We start from the raw sequence: 18,777 nt of genomic DNA, 5'->3' as shown, positions 1-18,777 counted from the left end.
CTTTTAAGGACCTTCCAGGCAGCCCATTACTGATGGGCCCTGAGGCCACAGGGTGCCACTGTCTGCTCTTGTCCCCTTGTGATGGTGCCTTTAGTTGAACCCCAGAGGATGAATACCATCCTTTTGATTCCAAAGTGGACATTTATTTCACCCCAAGGATCACTGAGGTCTCTCTAGGGAAGGGAATTGTGCCCAGTAAAAACAGGCCATGACCATTAGGCCTCACTTAAGATGTCGTGTCTCAAATGTGCCAGCAGGCAGCCTCACTCGGCTGGGTTTTGCACAGAGCAAAGGGCCTGGACAGTCTTCTGTGTGGCCCCACTCGACTCCATCAAGATAATGGGGGACCCCAGTCCCCGGCCTCCACAAGCTCTCTCCCAGCCTCTGGCTACAGGCAGCCCCTGCGACCCACAGCAGGCTCATTGCCAAGAGCTGGAGATCAGCTCAGAAATTAAAGGAAGACTGTTTATTTATCTGATGATTCTCATCCCTCCCACCCAGTGAGTGCGCTCAGGGCAGTGAGTGTAACTCCTGGTGTTCCTTTCCGCTGGCTTGGAAAGCGCAGAGAGTCTGGGCTGGCTTCTGGAGCCAAGGATGCCCTGCTGAGGAGGGAAGGGTAGAAATGCTAAAGCTTGGGCTAGCAAGAAGTGCTAAACCCAACAAAAAGGGTTCTTAGAAGAGGGGCATGATAGGGCCATTGCAGGGACCAGAAGGTGACATGGTAACAGGGGGTAAAGAGGGGGCTGAGCTTGTGAATTTCCTGCATTCGGCTAGATGACCCCGGAGGCCCCTTCCAACTCTGTGATTCTATAATTTTGTGACACAGTGAGAGAACCATTCCTGCCGATGAGTCCCCCCAGAGCCCCCCCTGCCGGCTCTGCTCAGCCTCTTCCTCAGCCTCTCCCCCCCCCTCTCCCTTGTCCTCAGCATCTTCTGCCACAAGTGCGAGGGCCTGTGTCCAAAGGAGTGCAAAGTGGGCACCAAGACCGTGGACTCCACAAGGGCCGCCAAGGACCTCTCCGGCTGCACACTGGTTGAGGGCAACCTGATCATTAACATCCGTCGGGGAGGTGAGTACCTGGACTGCAGGTGGGAGCCCGTCTGGTCTTCTCAGCTGAAGCGTTGGGTGTCGAAGGTGCTCTGTCGGAAAGGCGGGCTGGCTGGCTGGCTTGCCGCTCTGCCTTTCCTTTGCTCAATGTAATGGTCGGGAGTGTGGACTTCTAATCTAGTGAGCCGGGCTTAATTCCACACTCCCCCACATAACGCCAGCTGGGTGAAAAAGCTGCTGTGACCGAGCAGTAATATCAGGGGCTCTCTCAGGGTGTCTGTTGTGGGGAGAGGAAAGGGAAGGTGAATGTAAGCCCCTTTGAGACTCCTTCAGGGAGAGAAAAGCGGCATATAAGAACCAACTCTTCTTCTCCTTCAGTCATCTCAGGGCTCTCCCAGCCTCACCCACCTCACAGGATGTCTGTTGTGGGGAGAGGAAAGGGAAGGCGACTGTAAGCCACTTTGAGCCTCCTTCGGGTAGAGAAAAGCGGCATATAAGAACCAACTCTTCTTCTTCAGTCATCTCAGGGCTCTCTCAGGCTCACTCACCTCACAGGGTGTCTGTAGTGGGGAGAGGAAAGAGAAGGTGACTGTAAGCCACTTTGAGCCTCCTTCGGGTAGAGAAAAGCAGCATCTAAGAACCAACTCTTCTTCTTCTTCAGTAATCTCAGGGCTCTCTCAGGCTCACTCACCTCACAGGGTGTCTGTTGTGGAGGAGAGGGAAGGCGACTGTAAGCTGCTTTGAGCCTCCTTCAGGGAGAGAAAAGCGGCATATAAGAACCAACTCTTCTTCTTCTTCTTCAGTAATCTCAGGGCTCTCTCAGCCTCCCCTCCCTCAGAGGGTGTCTGTTGTGGGGAGAGGAAAGGGAAGGCATTTGTAAGCCACTTTGAGACCCTCTGGTAGAGAAAAAAGGCATATAAAGACCAACTCTTCTTCAGTAATCTTGGGGCTCTCTCAGCCCCACCTCCCTCACAGGGTGTCTGTTGTGGGGAGAGGAAAGGGAAGGCGACTGTAAGCCGCTTTGAGCCTCCTTCGGGTAGAGAAAAGTGGCATATAAGGACCAACTCTTCTTCTTCTTCTTCTTCAGTAATCTCAGGGCTCTCTCAGCCTCCCCTCCCTCACAGGGTGTCTGTTGTGGGGAGAGGAAAGGGAAGGTGACTGTAAGCTGCTTTGAGACTCCTCCGGGCAGAGAAAAGCGGCATCTAAGAACCAACTCTTCTTCTTTCTTTCTTTCTTTACCCAAAATGAGTCATAGCCAGCAGTAAAATGGCCCTTAAGCCTCTTCCTTTCTGCCATACAGACTCAGCTGAGCTTGGCCCTCTTAAGTTGCTAGGCCACACTAAGCAGCTTGCCTCTTCCTTTCCCTTCGATGTGCAGGTGCTATTCTCTGCTTCGGCTCACAGCTGATGGGCGCCCTGCCGCTGGATGGCCCACTCTCAGAGCGTCTTTTAGCCTGCAGGCCTCTTTGGCGCAGTGTGAGGGATGCGGCACCCAAGCAGAGCCAGACACAGAAGGTCAGGCTGAGAGGGCAGCCCTAACTCTCCTGGGAGCCCTCCAGCATTCCAGGCAGAGCCTCTGGCTAACAGAAGAAGAAGAAGAAGAAGAAGAAGAGTTGGTTCTTATATGCCGCTTTTCCCTACCCGAAGGAGGCTCAAAGCGGCTTACATTCGCCTTCCCATTCCTCTCCCCACAACAGACACCCTGTGGGGCGGGTGAGGCTGAGAGAGCGCTGATATCACTGCTCGGTCAGAACAGTTTTATTAGTGCCGTGGCGAGCCCAAGGTCACCCAGCTGGTTGCATGTGGGGGAGCGCAGAATCGAACCTGGCATGCCAGATTAGAAGTCCGCATTCCTAACCACTACACCAAACTGGCTCTCAGGTCGCCTTTTAAACTGAACATATTGTTCAAAAACATTTTCTCGCAGTAACACAGTGAAGATGTGTCAAGGGGGCAGCTGCTGCTGCCTATGCAACGTTGAAAAAATAATCCAGTGACTCAATGGCTAAAAAGGCAAATGGCATTTTTCAAACGGAGTATCAGGTCCAGATCACGGGAGGTGATGGTGCCGCTTTACTCTGCTCTGGTTCGGCCTCACTTGGAGTCCTGGGTTCAGTTCTGGGCACCCCAGTTGAAGTGGGATGTAGACACTGGAGCGTGTCCAGAGGAGGGCAACAAAGATGGTGAGGGGTTTGGAGACCAAGACGTATGAAGACAGGTTGGAGGACCTTGGTCTGTTTAGCCTGGAGAGGAGACAACTGAGAGGGGATCTGATAACAATCTTCAAGTATTTAAAAGGGTGCCCTGTAGAGCAGTGGTCCCCAACCCCCGGTCCAGGGGCCGGTCCTGGTCCGTGGAGCAGTCGGTACCGGGCCGCGGCTCCTCCTCCTCCTCCCCGGCTGCTGCCTCGGGGGCTGCCCAGACACTCTGCCACCGGCTCACCTTTGGTGCTCTCCAGTGGCCGCCATGGCTGGGGCTCCCCCTCGGTGCGGCACTGCACAGATGCTGCTGGCAGTGCCCCCCAGAGAGCAGCAGGAATTCAGGCGCCAGTGAGAAAGCAAGTGCAGCAGGGGCTCAGGCAGTGGCAGCGGCAATATCCCTCAGCAAAAGACTACCCCCCCCCGGGCCTCGGTAAAATTGGCAAGCGTTGACTGGTCCCCAGTGATAAGAAGGTTGGGGACCACTGATGTAGAGGATGGAGCAGAGTTTTTCTCTCTTGCCCCGGGGTGACGGACCAGAACCGACTGGATGAAATTAATCCAAAGGAAATTCTGTCTAAACATCCAGAAGAAGTTCCTGACAGTCAGAGCAGTTTCTCAGTGGAACAGGCTTCCTTGGGAGGTGGTGGGTTCTCCATCTTTGGAAATTTTTAAACAGAGGCTGGAGAGCCATCTGACGGAGAGGCTGATTCTGTAAAGGCTCATGGGGGTGGCAGGTGACAGTGGATGAGCGAGAGGATTGTGAGTGTCCTGCATAGTGCAGGGGGTTGGACTAGATGACCCAGGAGGTCCCTTCCAACTCTATGATTCTCTGATTCTAAATTCCATCTAAACATCTGGAAGAAGTTCCTGACAGAGCGGTTTCTCAGTGGAACAGGCTTCCTTGGGAGGTGGTGGGTTCTCCATCTTTGGAAATTTTTAAACTGAGGTTGGATAGCCATCTGACAGAGAGTCTGATTCTGTGAAGGCTCAAGGGGGTGTCAAGTAACAGTGAATGAGTGAGTGAGAGGGCTGTGAGTGTCCTGCATAGTGCAGGGCGTTGGACTAGATGACCCAGGAGGTCCCTTCCAACTGTATGATTCTATGATTCCCTCAGAAGTCCTGCTTAGAAAAAGCCCCACCTAGGCCCACCCACTTGGCATCCTCCAGAAAAGGTGTTGCTGGGAGCCATGGGACCTGAGGTCACTGTGGATAACCCCTCATCCCCTTTAGACAAGCAGAGGAACAGCCTCCCTTTGGTGGGACAAAGAGTATCCCTTTCATGTGTCCCCCTTCCCCCCCCCCCCCCCGCCAGCAGCTAGTGGCTGGTCTCATAAGTGCACAGTGAGCCTGGACATGCCTCGAGCCTCTTGCCAGCCTAGAACAGCCCTTGGGATGCAGGCTGCCTGTTCCTCCGGGCTCAGGGGCTGCCCTTTCCTCTTGCAGACAACCTGGCCTCTGAACTGCAGGGCAGCCTGGGCCTGATTGAGACCATTACGGGCTTCCTGAAGATCAAGCACTCCTTTGCCCTCATCTCCCTGTCCTTCTTCAAGAACCTCAAGCTCATCCGGGGAGACTCCATGGTGGACGGGTGAGTGGGAAGGCTGGGCTGACGGGGCACTGCTGAGAGGAGCAAGGGGAGGAGGGGGTGTTTGTGCAGGGGCTCTGGGGCGGGGGAGGACAGAAGGTCTAGTTTTAAATACGTGACTCCTCCAGTTAGGCCCTCCTTGGCCTTGCTCCTGGCAGCCCCATTTGCCATGGCATGACCTTGTGACTTGGGGTGGTCTGCACTTACCCTGGTGAAAAATCTATAGAGTGGGAGGGGTTTCTAGAGCAACCCATAACAAGATGGAATGAGCTGTCTGTCTGTGTGTCTGTGTGTCTGTGTCTCTCTTTCTCCATCCATCCATCCATCCATCCATCCATCCATCCATCCATCCATCCATCCATCCATCCATCCATCCATCCATCCATGGCATGTGTGTAGCGTAGCCGGGAGATACATTTGGAGATGGCTTGCCATAGCCTGCCTCTTCCTCATGACGCTTCCCTTCGAGGTCTCCCATTTAATGGGGTTTTTAAGACATTGTGACCCACCACGAACCGCTTAGGGAGTGGTGGGAAATAAACTGAAAAACAAACAAATAAATAGATAAATAAATAAATAGATAAATAAATCCAAACAGTAATCAAGGCCAACCTTGCTTAGCTTCCTAGATCTGACCAGATCAGGTATGCCTGGGCAAAAGGTGAGCTCCTGGCTTCGTGGGATGCCATTTTGGTGCCTATGTTTTCCCTTGGCTGCTTGAAATAAATAATAAATATATAGTAATAATAAACAGGTCACAGGTGTCAGTTGGATCTCATGAAGATTTAGGAATGTCACCATCTGCCTCTTGGCATGGCAGTCCGGCCAGAGGACCTTCATCTTGGCTGGATTCTGTCTCAGCTGGTGAAATTCCACCATGGACTCCAGATCCCTGGCCAGATTGTCCGGGGTGCTGAAAGATGGACATCCATCAGCTGGGCTAGGGGACCCATGTAGGTGTTGAATAACATTGCGTAGGGAGAGTATTGCTCCCTGTGGGACCCAGAGTCTAGGGCCTGCCGCTGAGAGATCTTCCCCCTTCACTCTCTGTCCCTAACCATGGAGAAAGGACTGTAGCCACTGAAAGGTTGTGCCCGGAATTGGCTAAGCAGCGGGCTAAAAGCCTATAATCATTGAACCCTGCCATCAGATCTAGTAAAAACAGCATTGTTGACCTGCCTAGATCCAGCTTTCTCCAGAGACAATGATGGTGGGCAACAATGAAAGCAACCCTATGGGTGCTGTACCCCTGCAAGACTCTGTAGCTGCATTTGGATAAGGACGCGTTGCTGGGAAGCAGTGATGCGGATCAACATACATAGATGTGTGTCCCAAACTCATACCTCGTACTGCAGTGCGAGGTACTTATAGGATGACCCTTACTGAAAAAGCCATCATTGGACCCGCGGAACCCCGCCAGTTACCGCCCAGTTTCGCATTTGGCGTTTCTGGGTAAGGTGATAGAGCGGGTCGCAGCGGACCAACTCCTAGGTTTCTTGGATGAAACTTCGGCCCTCGACCCATACCAGTCTGGCTTCCGCCCTGGCCACGGGGTGGAGACCGTGCTGGTCGCCCTCATGGATCCGGCGCGAGCTGGATCGGGGCGGCTCCGCCATTCTCGTGCTTCTAGACCTGTCGGCCGCATTTGATGTGGTCGACCACGAGTTATTGGTACACCACCTCGCCGGAGCTGGAATAAGGGGGACTGCGCTTCAATGGCTGGTCTCCTTCCTCCAGAACCGGACGCAGAGGGTTGCGATGGGGGAGAGTTTGTCGAGCCCTTGTGAGCTCCCTTGTGGGGTTCCGCAGGGGGCGATACTCTCTCCCACACTTTTTAACATCTATATGCGCCCTCTAGCCCAGCTGGTCCGGGGCTATGGGCTGGGTTGCCACCAATATGCGGATGACACCCAGCTCTACTTCCTAATGGACGGCCGGCCGGACTCCACCCCGGATACATTTGCCAGCTGTTTGGAAGCGGTAGCTGGATGGCTCAGGCAGAGTCGCCTGAAACTCAACCCCTCCAAGACGGAGGTCCTGTGGCTGGGCAGAAGAGGGCAGGACCAGGAAGCGCGCCTCCCATGCCTGAACGGGGTGCAATTAACACCTGCACCAGTTGCCAGGAATTTGGGAGTGACATTTGATGCCTCCCTCTCTATGGAGGCTCAGGTCACCAATGTAGCTCGGACAGCATTTTTCCATCTTCGCCAAGCCCGGCTACTAGCGCCCTACCTGTCCTCGGAACACCTGGCCACAGTGATCCATGCAACGGTCACTTCCAGATTAGACTTCTGTAACTCGCTCTACGCGGGCCTTCCCTTGTCTTTGACTCGGAAGTTACAGCTGGTCCAAAATGTGGCTGCCAGGGTCCTCACTAGAACACCTTTGAGGGCCCACATTCAGCCGGTGCTTCGTCATCTGCACTGGTTACCAGTCTGTTTCCGAATCAGATTCAAGGTATACGCGGTCTGGGTCCCATCTACCTGCGGGACCGCTTGGTTGCTTATGCCCCCCGCAGGGCACTCCGCTCTGCGGGTATGAATTTACTGGTTGTCCCGGGCCCACGGGATGTGCGCCTGGCCTCGACCCAGGCCAGGGCCTTTTCAGTCCTGGCCCCAACCTGGTGGAACGAGCTCCCAGAAGAGCTAAGGGCCCTGCAGGATCTACCAGCTTTCCGCAGGGCCTGTAAGACGGAGCTCTTCCGCCAGGCATATGGTTGAGGCCAGGGCAGCTCTCCCACTAATCCATCAGAGGATCCCCTCCAATATTGAGATCTCTAACACCGAGATCATGGTTAGATCTATTGTATTGGTGCCACCCTCTTCTGAACATTATTCTCTCCACCAGGCTGAACTAAGATCAGAATTGTGACCACCGCCGCTATATGTTATGTGATATGTTATATGTAACTTTTAATTGGGGTTTTTATGGGGATTTTATTGTGTTTTAACTATTTATGTTGTAAACCGCCCTGAGACCTATTGGGAGAAGGGCGGTCTAGAAATTAAATAATAATAATAATAATAATAAAAAAAATGACGGAACGACTAGGCAGGTCTTAAGCAAAGCCGACACTTGGGGTCTCTGTCTGTAGTGGCAGGATATGGTCTTCCTCCAGCTTCCTTGGGGGCTTTCTCTGCTGGGTTACCCACCCTCCCCTGCCCCCAGGCTGTCTCCTGCCCCTCTCCATATAGCTGTGGTCACTTTCCCCCTTGGCTTTGTCCTCAGAAATTATACTCTCTACATTCTGGACAACCCAAATCTGCAGCAGCTGTGGGACTGGCAGCATCACACCCTCTCGGTCCCTGTGGGCAAGATGTACTTTGCTTTCAACCCAAAGCTTTGCCTCTCGGAGATCTATCGCATGGAAGAGATCACGGGAACCAAGGGCAGGCAGAACAAAGCGGAGATCAATCCCCGGACCAATGGTGACAGAGCATCGTGTGAGTTCCTGGTTCAGTGGGGCTTGTGGAGAAGGCATGTTTGCTGTGGGGTTTGGGATGGGCAGTGCTGCAGATTGGCCTCACTCTGCTAATCAAACCTCAGCAGTCAAGCTGTCTACCAATCAGGGCTGCTAAGGCGGGCCCTCAGTGAAAATGTTCCTGCAGGGAAAGAACTGCACTTTGACCTGTCTCCTAAACATGGCAGGACTGGCTCTTCTGCCTCCTTGTCTTTGCAGCTGCTGCACCCATCCCTGTGCAGCCATGGCTGCTTTTGACTCCGCCCTCCTCCTCCTCCGTCTCTTCCAGGTAAAGCCCAGACCCTGCGATTCGTGTCCAACAGCACCGAGTCAGACCGCATGGTCCTCAAGTGGGAGCGGTACCAGCCGCCAGAGTACCGAGATCTCCTGAGCTTCATCGTCTACTACAAGGAATCGTAAGTCCTGGGAGTCCCCTCAGTGGAGCAGAGCAGGCCCCCTTCTTCTGTGCTTTGGGCAGGGTAGCACTTAGCAAGGGGATGCATGATCCGTAGCCCATGTGCCGGGCCGCCTTGGCGAGACAGTGCTTATGTTATTTCTACTGAAAGTATTTTCCCACTGCCTCCGTGTACAGAAGCAGCAGAGCTCTGCCTCTCAGGACCAGGAGGTGGTCCTTGCCCCATGCCCCATCTGTCTGACCCTCCAAGGGAACTGGTGGGCCTGGGGGAGCGGTGCCGCCTGTAGCTGCCTGCCTGCCTGCCTGCTTGCCTGCCTGGTGGATTTTGGCTTGGCACCAATGCATGACATCACTTCCTGTTCAAACCTGGAAGTGCTGGCATTACCCCGAGACTGAGCCCTTACTGAGGAAGACCACCTGGCCAGAGCTGAGCTCCTCTTTCCCACCAGGCCCTTCCAGAACGTGACTGAACACGTGGGCCAGGATGCCTGCGGGGCCAACAGCTGGAACGTGGTGGACGTGGACCTCCCACTGAACAATGACCAAGAGCCAGGCGTCATGCTGCAGAACCTGAAGCCCTGGACCCAGTACGCCATCTTTGTGCGTGCGATCACCCTCACCACCGCCGAGGAGGGGCGCAACTATGGGGCCCAGAGCGAGGTGGTTTACATACGCACCATGCCTGCAGGTAGGGGACAGCACAGCTGAGCAGCACGGCATGTAGCCCCTGCCCCCCCCCCCAAGCAGGTGACAGAGGCTGCCATTCCACAGAGGAGGCCTGCTGGCTCCAGCACCTGTAGGGAGAAGCCTTAGGAGCAATGGGGCAGCTGGAGAGTGGGGCTCTGGCACCCCCAGGAAACGGAGATTGGTTGCCTCTGAATCCGCCCTCCGCCCAATCACCGTTTCTCTCCAGCTGCTTGTGGCTTCTGCATGCGCCTAGATCCCCCAGATGAAAACCATGCGGTGGCTTGCATGAGACAACCCAGGAAATAGAGACAATCCCTCTGGGCAGCCACCCTTTAAATCTTCCGGGCCAAGAGAGGCACCCTCTTTCTCTCGTGTCCTAGCCTCGGAGCTGGCAGGGAAGGTGCCTCAATGGCAGAAAAGGAGGCAGCCATTGATGGCCATCGGGATCCTTTAGCCCAGTGCAATGCTCCCAATTATCCCACTGAGAGGGAAGCCTTTTCAATATTTATTTCATTGCAGCAAAAATAGACACAGGGGAGTTCCAAAACCTGCACAGATAACAAAAGAATTGTTGTTGTTGTTAGGTGTGAAGTCGTGTCCAATCCATCATGACCCCATAGACAAAGATCCTCCAGACCTTCCTGTCCTCTACCATTCCCCAGAGTCCATTTAAGTTTACACCGACTGCTTCAGTGACTCCATCCAGCCACCTCATTCTCTGTCGTCCCCTTCTTCTTTTGCCCTCAATCGCTCCCAGCATTAGGCTCTTCTCTTGGGAGTCCTTCCTTCTCATGAGGTGGCCAAAGTATTTGAGTTTCATCTTCAGGATCTGGCCTTCTAAGGAGCAGTCAGGGCTGATCTCCTCTAGTTTCAAGCCAACTTTTGCACTCTCCTCCTTCACCCACATCAACAGGCTCTTTAGTTCCTCTTCACTTTCTGCCATTAGAGTGGTATCAACTGCATATCTGATTATTGCTGATATTGTTGTTGTTTTTGTTGTTGTTATTAGATTTATTTCCCGCCACTCCTTTACGGCTCGTGGTGGATTAAAGTGTCTTAAAATTCCCATTGTTGTTGTTATGTGCGAAGTCGTGTCCGACCAATCGCGACCCCATGGACAATGATCCTCCAGGCCTTCCTGTCCTCTACCATTCCCTGGAGTCCATTTAAGTTTGCACCTACTGCTTCAGTGACTCCATCCAGCCACCTCATTCTCTGTCGTCCCCTTCTTCTTTTGCCCTCGATCGCTCCCAGCATTAGGCTCTTCTCCAGGGAGTCCTTCCTTCTCATGAGGTGGCCAAAATATTTGAGTTTCATCTTCAGGATCTGGCCTTCTAAAGAGCAGTCAGGGTTGATCTCCTCTAGGACTGACCGGTTTGTTCGCCTTGCAGTCCAAGGGACTCGCAAGAGTCTTCTCCAGCACCAGAGTTCAAAAGCCTCAATTCTTTGATGCTCGGCCTTCCTTATGGTCCAACTTTCGCAGCCATACATTGCAACTGGGAAGACCATAGCCTTGACTAAACGCACTTTTGTTGGCAGGGTGATGTCTCTGCTTTTTAGGATGCTGTCTAGATTTGCCATAGCTTTCCTCCCCAGGAGCAAGCGTCTTTTAATTTCTTTGCTGCAGTCCCCATCTGCAGTGATCTTGGAGCCCAGGAAAATAAAATCTGTCACTATCTCCATTTCTTCCCCTTCTATTTGCCAGGAATTGAGAGGGCCGGATGCCATGATCTTTGTTTTCTTGATGTTGAGTTTCAAGCCAACTTTTGCACTCTCCTCCTTCACCCGCATCAACAGGCTCTTTAGTTCCTCTTCACTTTCTGCCATTAGAGTGGTATCATCTGCATATCTGAGGTTGTTGATATTTCTCCCTGCAATCTTGATCCCAATTTGTGACTCCTCTAATCCCGCATTTCTCATGATGTGCTCTGCATACAAGTTAAATAGGCAAGGTGACAGTATACAGCCTTGCCGAACTCCTTTCTCAATTTTGAACCAGTCAGTGATTCCATGTTCAGTTCTCACTGTTGCTTCTTGACCTGCATATAAATTTCTCAAGAGACAAATAAGATGCTCTGGTATTCCCATCTCTTTAAGAACTTGCCACAATTTGTTGTGTTCCACACAATCAAAGGCTTTAGCATAGTCAATGAAGCAGAAGTAGACGTTCTTCTGGTACTCCCTAGCTTTCTCCATGATCCAGCGTATGTTGGCAATTTGATCTCTAGTTCCTCTGCCTCTTCGAAATCCTGCCTGTACTTCTGGAAGTTCTCGGTCCACATATTGCTGGAGCCTAGCTTGTAGGATTTTGAGCATAACTTTGCTAGCATGAGAAATTAGTGCAATGGTGCGGTAGTTTGAACATTCTTTGGCATTGCCCTTCTTTGGAATTGGAATGTAAACTGACCTTTTCCAATCCTGTGGCCATTGTTGAGTTTTCCAAATTTGCTGGCATATTGAGTGTAGCACTTTTACTGCATCGTCCTTTAAGATTTTGAATAGTTCAACTGGAATGCTGTCACCACCACTAGCTTTATTGTTACTCAGACTTCCTAAGGCCCATTTGACTTCACATTCCAGGATGTCTGGCTCCAGGTCAGTAACTACCCCATTGTGGTCATCAGGGATGTTAAGCTCGCTCTTGTATAGTTCTTCTGTATAATTTTGCCACCTTTGTTTAATCTCTTCTGCTTCTGTGAGGTCCCTACCATTTTGGTCCCTTATCATATCCATCTTTGCATGAAACGTTCTCTTCATATCTCCAATTTTCTTGAAAAGATCTCTGGTCCTCCCGATTCTATTGTTTTCTTCTATTTGTTTGCACTGTTCATTTAAGAAGGCATTCTTATCTCTTCTAGCTTTTCTCTGGAATTCTGCATTCAGTTGGGTGTATCTTTCTCTTTCTCCCTTGCCTTTCACTTCCCTTCTCTCCTTAGCTATTTGTAAAGCTTCCTCAGACAGCCATTTTGATTTCTTGCATTTCTTTTTCTTTGGGATGGTTTTAGTTGCTACCTCTTGTACAATGTTGCGAACCTCCATCCATAGTTCTTCAGGCACTCTGTCTATCAGATCTAATTCCTTAAATCTATTTGTCACCTCCACTGTGTATTCGTCGGGGATATGATTTAGTTCATACCTGAGTGGCTTAGTGCTTTTCCCTACTTTCTTCAATTTAAGCCTAAATTTTGCAACAAGAAGCTCATGATCTGAACCACAATCAGCTCCTGGTCTTGTTTTTATTGACTGGATAGAACTTTTCCATCTTTGGCTGCAGAGCACATAGTCAATCTGATTTCTGTGTTGACCGTCTGGTGATGTCCATGTGTAGAGTCGTCTCTTGGGTTGCTGGAAAAGAGTGTTTGCTATGACCATTGTATTCTCTTGACAAAATTCTACCAGCCTGTGCCCTGCTTCATTTTGTACTCCAAGGCCAAACTTGCCTGTTATCCCGGTTATCTTTTGGCTTCCTACTTTAGCATTCCAATCCCCCATGATGATAAGCACATCATTTTTGGGCGTTGCTTCTAGAAGTTGTTGTAGGGCTTCATAGAACTGATCAACTTCATCCTCTTCAGCAGCAGTGGTTGGGGCGTAGACCTGGATCACTGTGATGTTGAATGGTTTGCCTTGGATTCGAACTGAGATCATTCTGTCATTTTGGGGATTGTATCCCAAGACTGCTTTTCCTACTCTCTTATTGATTATGAAGGCTACTCCATTTCTTCTGCGAGATTCTTGTCCACAGTAGTATACCTGATGGTCATCTGAATTAAATTCACCCATTCCTGTCCATTTTAGTTCACTGATTCCTAAAATGTCGATGTTCAGTCTTGTCATTTCTTGTTTAACCACGTCCAGCTTGCCTTGATTCATGGATCTGACGTTCCAGGTTCCTATGGAATAAAAATCTTTACAGCATCGGACTGTCTTTTCGCCACCAGTTACTTCCACAACTGAGCGTCCTTTCGGCTTTGGCCCAGCCGCTTCATTCATTCTGGCGCTACTCGTACTAGCCGTCTGCTCATCCCCAGTAGCATATTGGACACCTTCCGACCTGAGGGGCTCATCTTCCAGCGTCATATCGTTATGCCTATTGGAACTGTCCATAGAGTTTTCATGGCAAAGATACTGGAGTGGTTTGCCATTTCCTTCTCCAGTGGATCACCTTTTGTCAGAGCTCTCAGCTATGACCTGTCCGTCTTGGGTGGCCCTGCATGGCATAGCTCATAGCTTCACTGAACTACGCAAGCCCCCTTGCCACAACAAGGCAGCGATCCTTGAAGGGGGAAAATTCCCATTAAACCTCATTAAAAGACATAAAACATTACCAACATGGCAGAAAATCAGTAAAATCCGACCCCCCCCCCCACACACACACACACTAGTAGCGGGTGGAGAAGGAGGTCACAATGATGTTCACTTCAGATCCCAGATCCCAGGAGGGGCGTAGATCTATCTTACCAGCCCCGGCCTCAACCATAGACCTGTGGAATGTTGAAAGATCCTGCAGGGCCCGCAGCTCTCCCGGGAGCTCGTTCCACCAGGTCGGGGCCAGGACCGAAAAGGCCCTGGCCCTGGTCGAGGCCAGGTGTGCTTCCCTAGGGCCGGCAACAACCAGCAGATTTTCACCCGCAGAGCACAAGGCCCTGCGGGGGGCATAGGGTGACAGGCGGTCCCTCAGGTATGTGGGTCCCAACCCGTATAAAGCCTTAAAGGTTAGAACCAAAACTTTGAACTGGATCCGGACAGCAATTGGCAACCAATGCAGCTGCCTCAGCACAGGCTGGATGTGGGCCCTCCAAGGTGTGCCAGTAAGGACACTAGCAGCTGTGTTTTGCACTAGCTGAAGTTTCCGGATCAAGGACAAGGGTAGGCCCGTGTAGAGTTATATATAAATCTATTCTGCAGGTGACTGTTGCATGGATCACAGTGGCCAGGTGTTCGGGGTAGGGCAGGTAGGACGCTAGTAGTCGGGCCTGGTCCATCTGAAGGGGGGGTCCGAGTTCTTCACATTTAAGTCAACATCTCCCCTAGCAATATCCAAAGCAGTTTCCATTGTCTCTCATCTTTGATTGTTAAGAGGCAGGGAGAAAATGATCCTCAGACTCGGTCTCTTTTTCTTGTTTTTTAAACCACATCACAACTGGTGTTTTCCCCACTTCCCTTTCTTACACATCCAAACCTATGGCTGTTCTCTCTTGAATTGCCAAGTAAATTTGGCTGAATTTAGTCCCAGTTACTGTTTTATCTGTTCTTATGTAAGAAGCTGTGGAAGTTCAATGTCAGGAGATACAAGCAGGTGTAGCTGCCAATAGTTGGCATCATTAATTTGCTGCAGCTTATCACAATGTGCGAGACTACTTGATTTAAAAGCTGAGTGCATTGTTTAAAACAGTGGTCCCCAATCCCCGGTCCGGGGACCGGTACCAGTCCATAGATCAGTCAGTACCGGGCCGCCGCTCCTCCTCGTCCTCCTCCCCGGCTGCTGCCTCGGGGGCTGCCCTGCCACTCTACCGCTGGCTCACCTTTGGTGCTCTCCAGCGGCCGCCATGGCAGCGTCCCCCCTGTGGGTGGTGGGAGGTCAGGGGCGCCGGCGGGATAGCAAGTGGAGCAGGGGCTCGGGCGGCAGCGATGTCCCTCGGCAAAAGACTACCCCCACCCCGGGCCTCAGTAAAATTGTCAAGTGTTGACCGGTCCCCAGTGATAAAAAGGTTGGGGACCACTGGTTTAAAACAATAAAAGAACTTAGATAAAAGGCTACTTGTGGTGCGTGTCACTGTCGTGTCTGCCTTACCTGTTCTGAAGGAGAACTGAGGGGAAAGAATATCATGTGGAACCTTATCAACCGTATCAAGAGCCTTACTGAAATCCAGATAAACTATGTCTACAGCATTCCCCTGATCCAGCAAGGTAGATACTTTCTCAGAAAAAGAGATGTTGGTCTGACATGATTTGTTCTTGCAAATCCCATGCTGAGTCTTAGAAATCACAGCTCTCTGTTCCAGCTGCTGGGCTCAACACAGCACTGATAAAGCTTGTTTAAATTTTTTAACAGAGGCTGGATAGGCATCTGATAGAGAGGCTGATTCTGTGAAGGTTCAAGGGGGTGGCAGGTGACAGTGGGGGAGCGAGAGGGTTGTGAGTGTCCTGCATAGTGCAGGGGGCTGGACTAGATGATCAAACTCTATGATTCTTTGATTCTAAGCTGTTCTGACTGAGCAGTAATGTCTGTTGTTGGGAGAGGAAAGAAGTCGATTGGAATGCTTTAGGATGTTTTGGGCTGATCCTGCGTTGAGCAGGGGGTTGGACTAGATGGCCTGTATGGCCCCTTCCAACTCCATGATTCTATGATTCTATGAAGCCGCTTTTAGATTCCTTCGGGTAGAGAAAAGCAGCATAGAAGAATCAACTCTTCTTCTTCACTAATATCAGGGCTTTCTCAGCCTCACCTACCTCACAGGGTGTCTGTTGTGGGGAGAGGAAAGGGAAGGCAAATGTAAGCCGCTTTGAGACTCCTTCGGGTAGAGAAAAGTGGCATATAAGAACCTTCTTCTTCTTCAGTAATCTCTGGGCTCTCTCAGCCTCCCCTCCCTCACAGGGGGTCTGTTGTGGGGAGAGGAAAGGGAAGGCAAATGTAAGCCGCTTTGAGACTCCTTCGGGTAGAGAAAAGCAGCATAGAAGAACCAACTCTTCTTCTTCTTCAGTAATCTCAGGGCTCTCTCAGCCTCCCCTCCCTCACAGGGTGTCTGTTGTGGGGAGAGGAAAGGGAAGGCAAATGGAAGCCGCTTTGAGACTCCTTCGGGTAGAGAAAAGCGGCATATAAGAACCAACTCTTCTTCTTCTTCTTCTTCTTCTTCTTCTTCTTCTTCTTCTTCTTCTTCTTCTTCTTCTTCTTCTTCTTCTTCTTCAGTAATCTCAGGGCTCTCTCAGCCTCCCCTCCCTCACAGGGTGTCTGTTGTGGGGAGAGGAAGGGAAGGCAAATGGAAGCCGCTTTGAGACTCCTTCGGGAAGAGAAAAGCAGCATCTAAGAACCAACTCTTCTTCTGATGGCTGTTCTTCCAGGGGTGGGGGTGGGGGTGGGGAGAGATTATCACCTGGGCAAGGTGCTTTGTGGAGGGAAGATACTTGGGGGCAGGAGGCCTTGAGGCGGAGAGGGAGTGTGACTGTACCTCTCCTCCTGATCTTGGCTCTCTCTGTCTCTCTCTCCTTTCCTCTCCGTGGCTCGCCAGCCCCGATGGTGCCACGGGACGTCATCTCCATGTCCAACTCTTCTTCTCACCTCATTGTGCGATGGAAGCCCCCCACGCATCCCAATGGCAACCTGACCTACTACTTGGTTTTGTGGCAGCAGCTGGCAGAAGATGCCGAGCTCTACCTCAACGATTATTGCCACAAGGGTGAGTCAGGTGGGGCTCCTCTGGGGGTGTGGGGGCCCTCTTCCTCCCTGGGTCATAGGTGATTCAGACATTGGGGATCCCTCCCCAGCCCACAGCTGCAGCTGGCTCAGTCTTCCTCTCCCCCTCCCCATCATAGGCCTCCGGTTGCCGACCAGCAGTGCAGACACCCGCTTTGACACAGATGACAGCGAGGGTCTCAAGGGGTCCGAGGAAGAGCTCTGCTGCTCCTGCCACAGACCTGTGGGACAAGCCCCCCTGGAGCCAGAGTCTTTCCAGAAGAGGTTCGAGAACTTCTTACACAGCTCCATCATCATGCCCAGGTGAGGAGGCTCGGGGCAGGGGAAAGAGCCACAGGGAGGAAGGGAGCTGGTCCTCTGCATCACAAGTTCTGCCTCTCCTCTGGGCAGGATCTCTTTAGGGGAGCCCCAGCCCATGACTGACAAAGCCCCAAGCCCCTCTCATGCCACCCCAATACTTGCCCCCACCCCCACGAGACTGTTCCTAGCAGCCCTTTTCTGGGTGATTGACCCCCCCCCAGAAGGGAGGCATGTGGACCCCCTTCTGCTCAGCACGACAAGCAATCCAGTTCCTCCCTGACTTCTGAGAGGGCGGCAGAGCCCATTGCCAACTTCCAGCCAAGCCCACCCCCAGTAGGGAGCCACACCAGCCAGGGAGCCTTCCTGACGGGGTGAGGGGTTCATGAGGCTACTTTGGCCAGGTCTGCCAGCCCTTCTCCTTCCCCAGGGGGGGACATGGAAGACTGGCCAGTCAAAGAGAATTCGGATACCTGCCAAAGCTGAAGGGGATGTGTTTGCTGTCTTTTGGGTGGGTGGGGGTGCTGTGTCAATAGAAGCAGGGTGTCCAGGTCATGCAAAGCTGTAGTGTTACTTTGTTCTGCTCTGGTCATGCCTCGCTTGTGTTCAATTTTAGCCACAGTTTAAGAGGAGTGTTGACAACGGGGACATGTCCAGAGGAGGGCAACAGGGATGCTGTGAGCAGTCTGGAGGCCAGGTCCAGTAAGGACAGGCTGGAGGAGCTGGGGAGACAATTGAAAGCCATCTTCAAGTATCTGAAGGGATGCTGTGTAGAAGATTATTATTATTATTATTATTATTATATTTATATTTATACCCCGCCTCCCCCCGAAGGCTCGAGGCGGCTCGAGGCGACAAAGATGAGGCAGAATGGTTCTGTCACCCCAGAAGGTTGGGCCAGAACCAACAGATTGAAATCAAATCAAAGGAGCTTTCGGATAAACCATAGGAATGCTTGGATAAACATTAGGAAGGACTTCCTGACCATTAGAGGGGTTCCTCAGTGGCACCGGCTTCCTCAGGAGGTGGGGGGCTCTCCTCCTTTGGAGGTTTGTTAGCAGAGGCCTGGTGGCCACCGGGCAGCCACTTTACTGAACAAGACATCTTTTGGCTCCAGGCCAAAATGACAACATTTGAAGAATGTTCTTTTCTCTACCCGAAGGGGGCTCAAAGCGGCTTCCAGTCGCCTTCCCTTCCCTCTCCCCACAACAGACACCCTGTGAGGCGGGTGAGGCTGAGAGAGCCCTGATATCACTGCTCGGTTAGAACAGCTTTATCAGTGCCGTGGCGAGCCCAAGGTCACCCAGCTGGCTGCATGTGGGGAAGTGCAGAATCGAACCCGGCTCGCCAGATTAGAAGTCCACACACCTAACCACTACACCAAGCTGGCAATTTGGTATTCTGGGGAGTGTTGTGGGCCCCACCAACCCTCTCCAGCACTGTGGAGGGTCAGGCGAAGAGGCCTGGCTTTGCCCAGGGAGAGGCTGAGCTTCAACTGTCCACTCCACAGTCTGGGAGGCGAAGCAAACAAAGTTTGATGCCGGTTATCTGTTGACTGATTTATACTGGGACCAAAACTCCCACCTTTCCTGGGTAGGCTTGGGGGAACGATGGGGAAAGATCTTGGGGCCATGGTAGAGAACTCCATCAGAGGGTCAGCCCAGAAAGCTG

General features: G+C 51.9%; 1 protein-coding gene across 2 annotated transcripts in view; it reads left to right on the top strand.

Annotated features, from left to right (window-relative positions):
- INSRR (insulin receptor related receptor) overlaps positions 1-18,777 on the top strand; it is a 66,149-nt gene that overhangs the window by 25,806 nt on the left and 21,566 nt on the right. For both annotated transcript variants that reach the window (XM_077318608.1, XM_077318526.1), the window contains exons 4-10: positions 928-1,070; positions 4,692-4,836; positions 8,062-8,276; positions 8,583-8,709; positions 9,158-9,396; positions 16,625-16,792; positions 16,929-17,112. In XM_077318608.1, the coding sequence (XP_077174723.1) occupies positions 928-1,070; positions 4,692-4,836; positions 8,062-8,276; positions 8,583-8,709; positions 9,158-9,396; positions 16,625-16,792; positions 16,929-17,112 (1,221 nt within the window). The remainder of the gene's footprint in view (positions 1-927; positions 1,071-4,691; positions 4,837-8,061; positions 8,277-8,582; positions 8,710-9,157; positions 9,397-16,624; positions 16,793-16,928; positions 17,113-18,777) is intronic.

Source organism: Paroedura picta, chromosome 1 (assembly GCF_049243985.1).
Source record: "Paroedura picta isolate Pp20150507F chromosome 1, Ppicta_v3.0, whole genome shotgun sequence".
In the NCBI taxonomy this organism is placed as follows: Eukaryota; Metazoa; Chordata; class Lepidosauria; order Squamata; family Gekkonidae; genus Paroedura; species Paroedura picta.
Note: the sequence above shows the minus strand (reverse complement) of the source record. Positions and strands in the feature narration are given on the sequence as shown.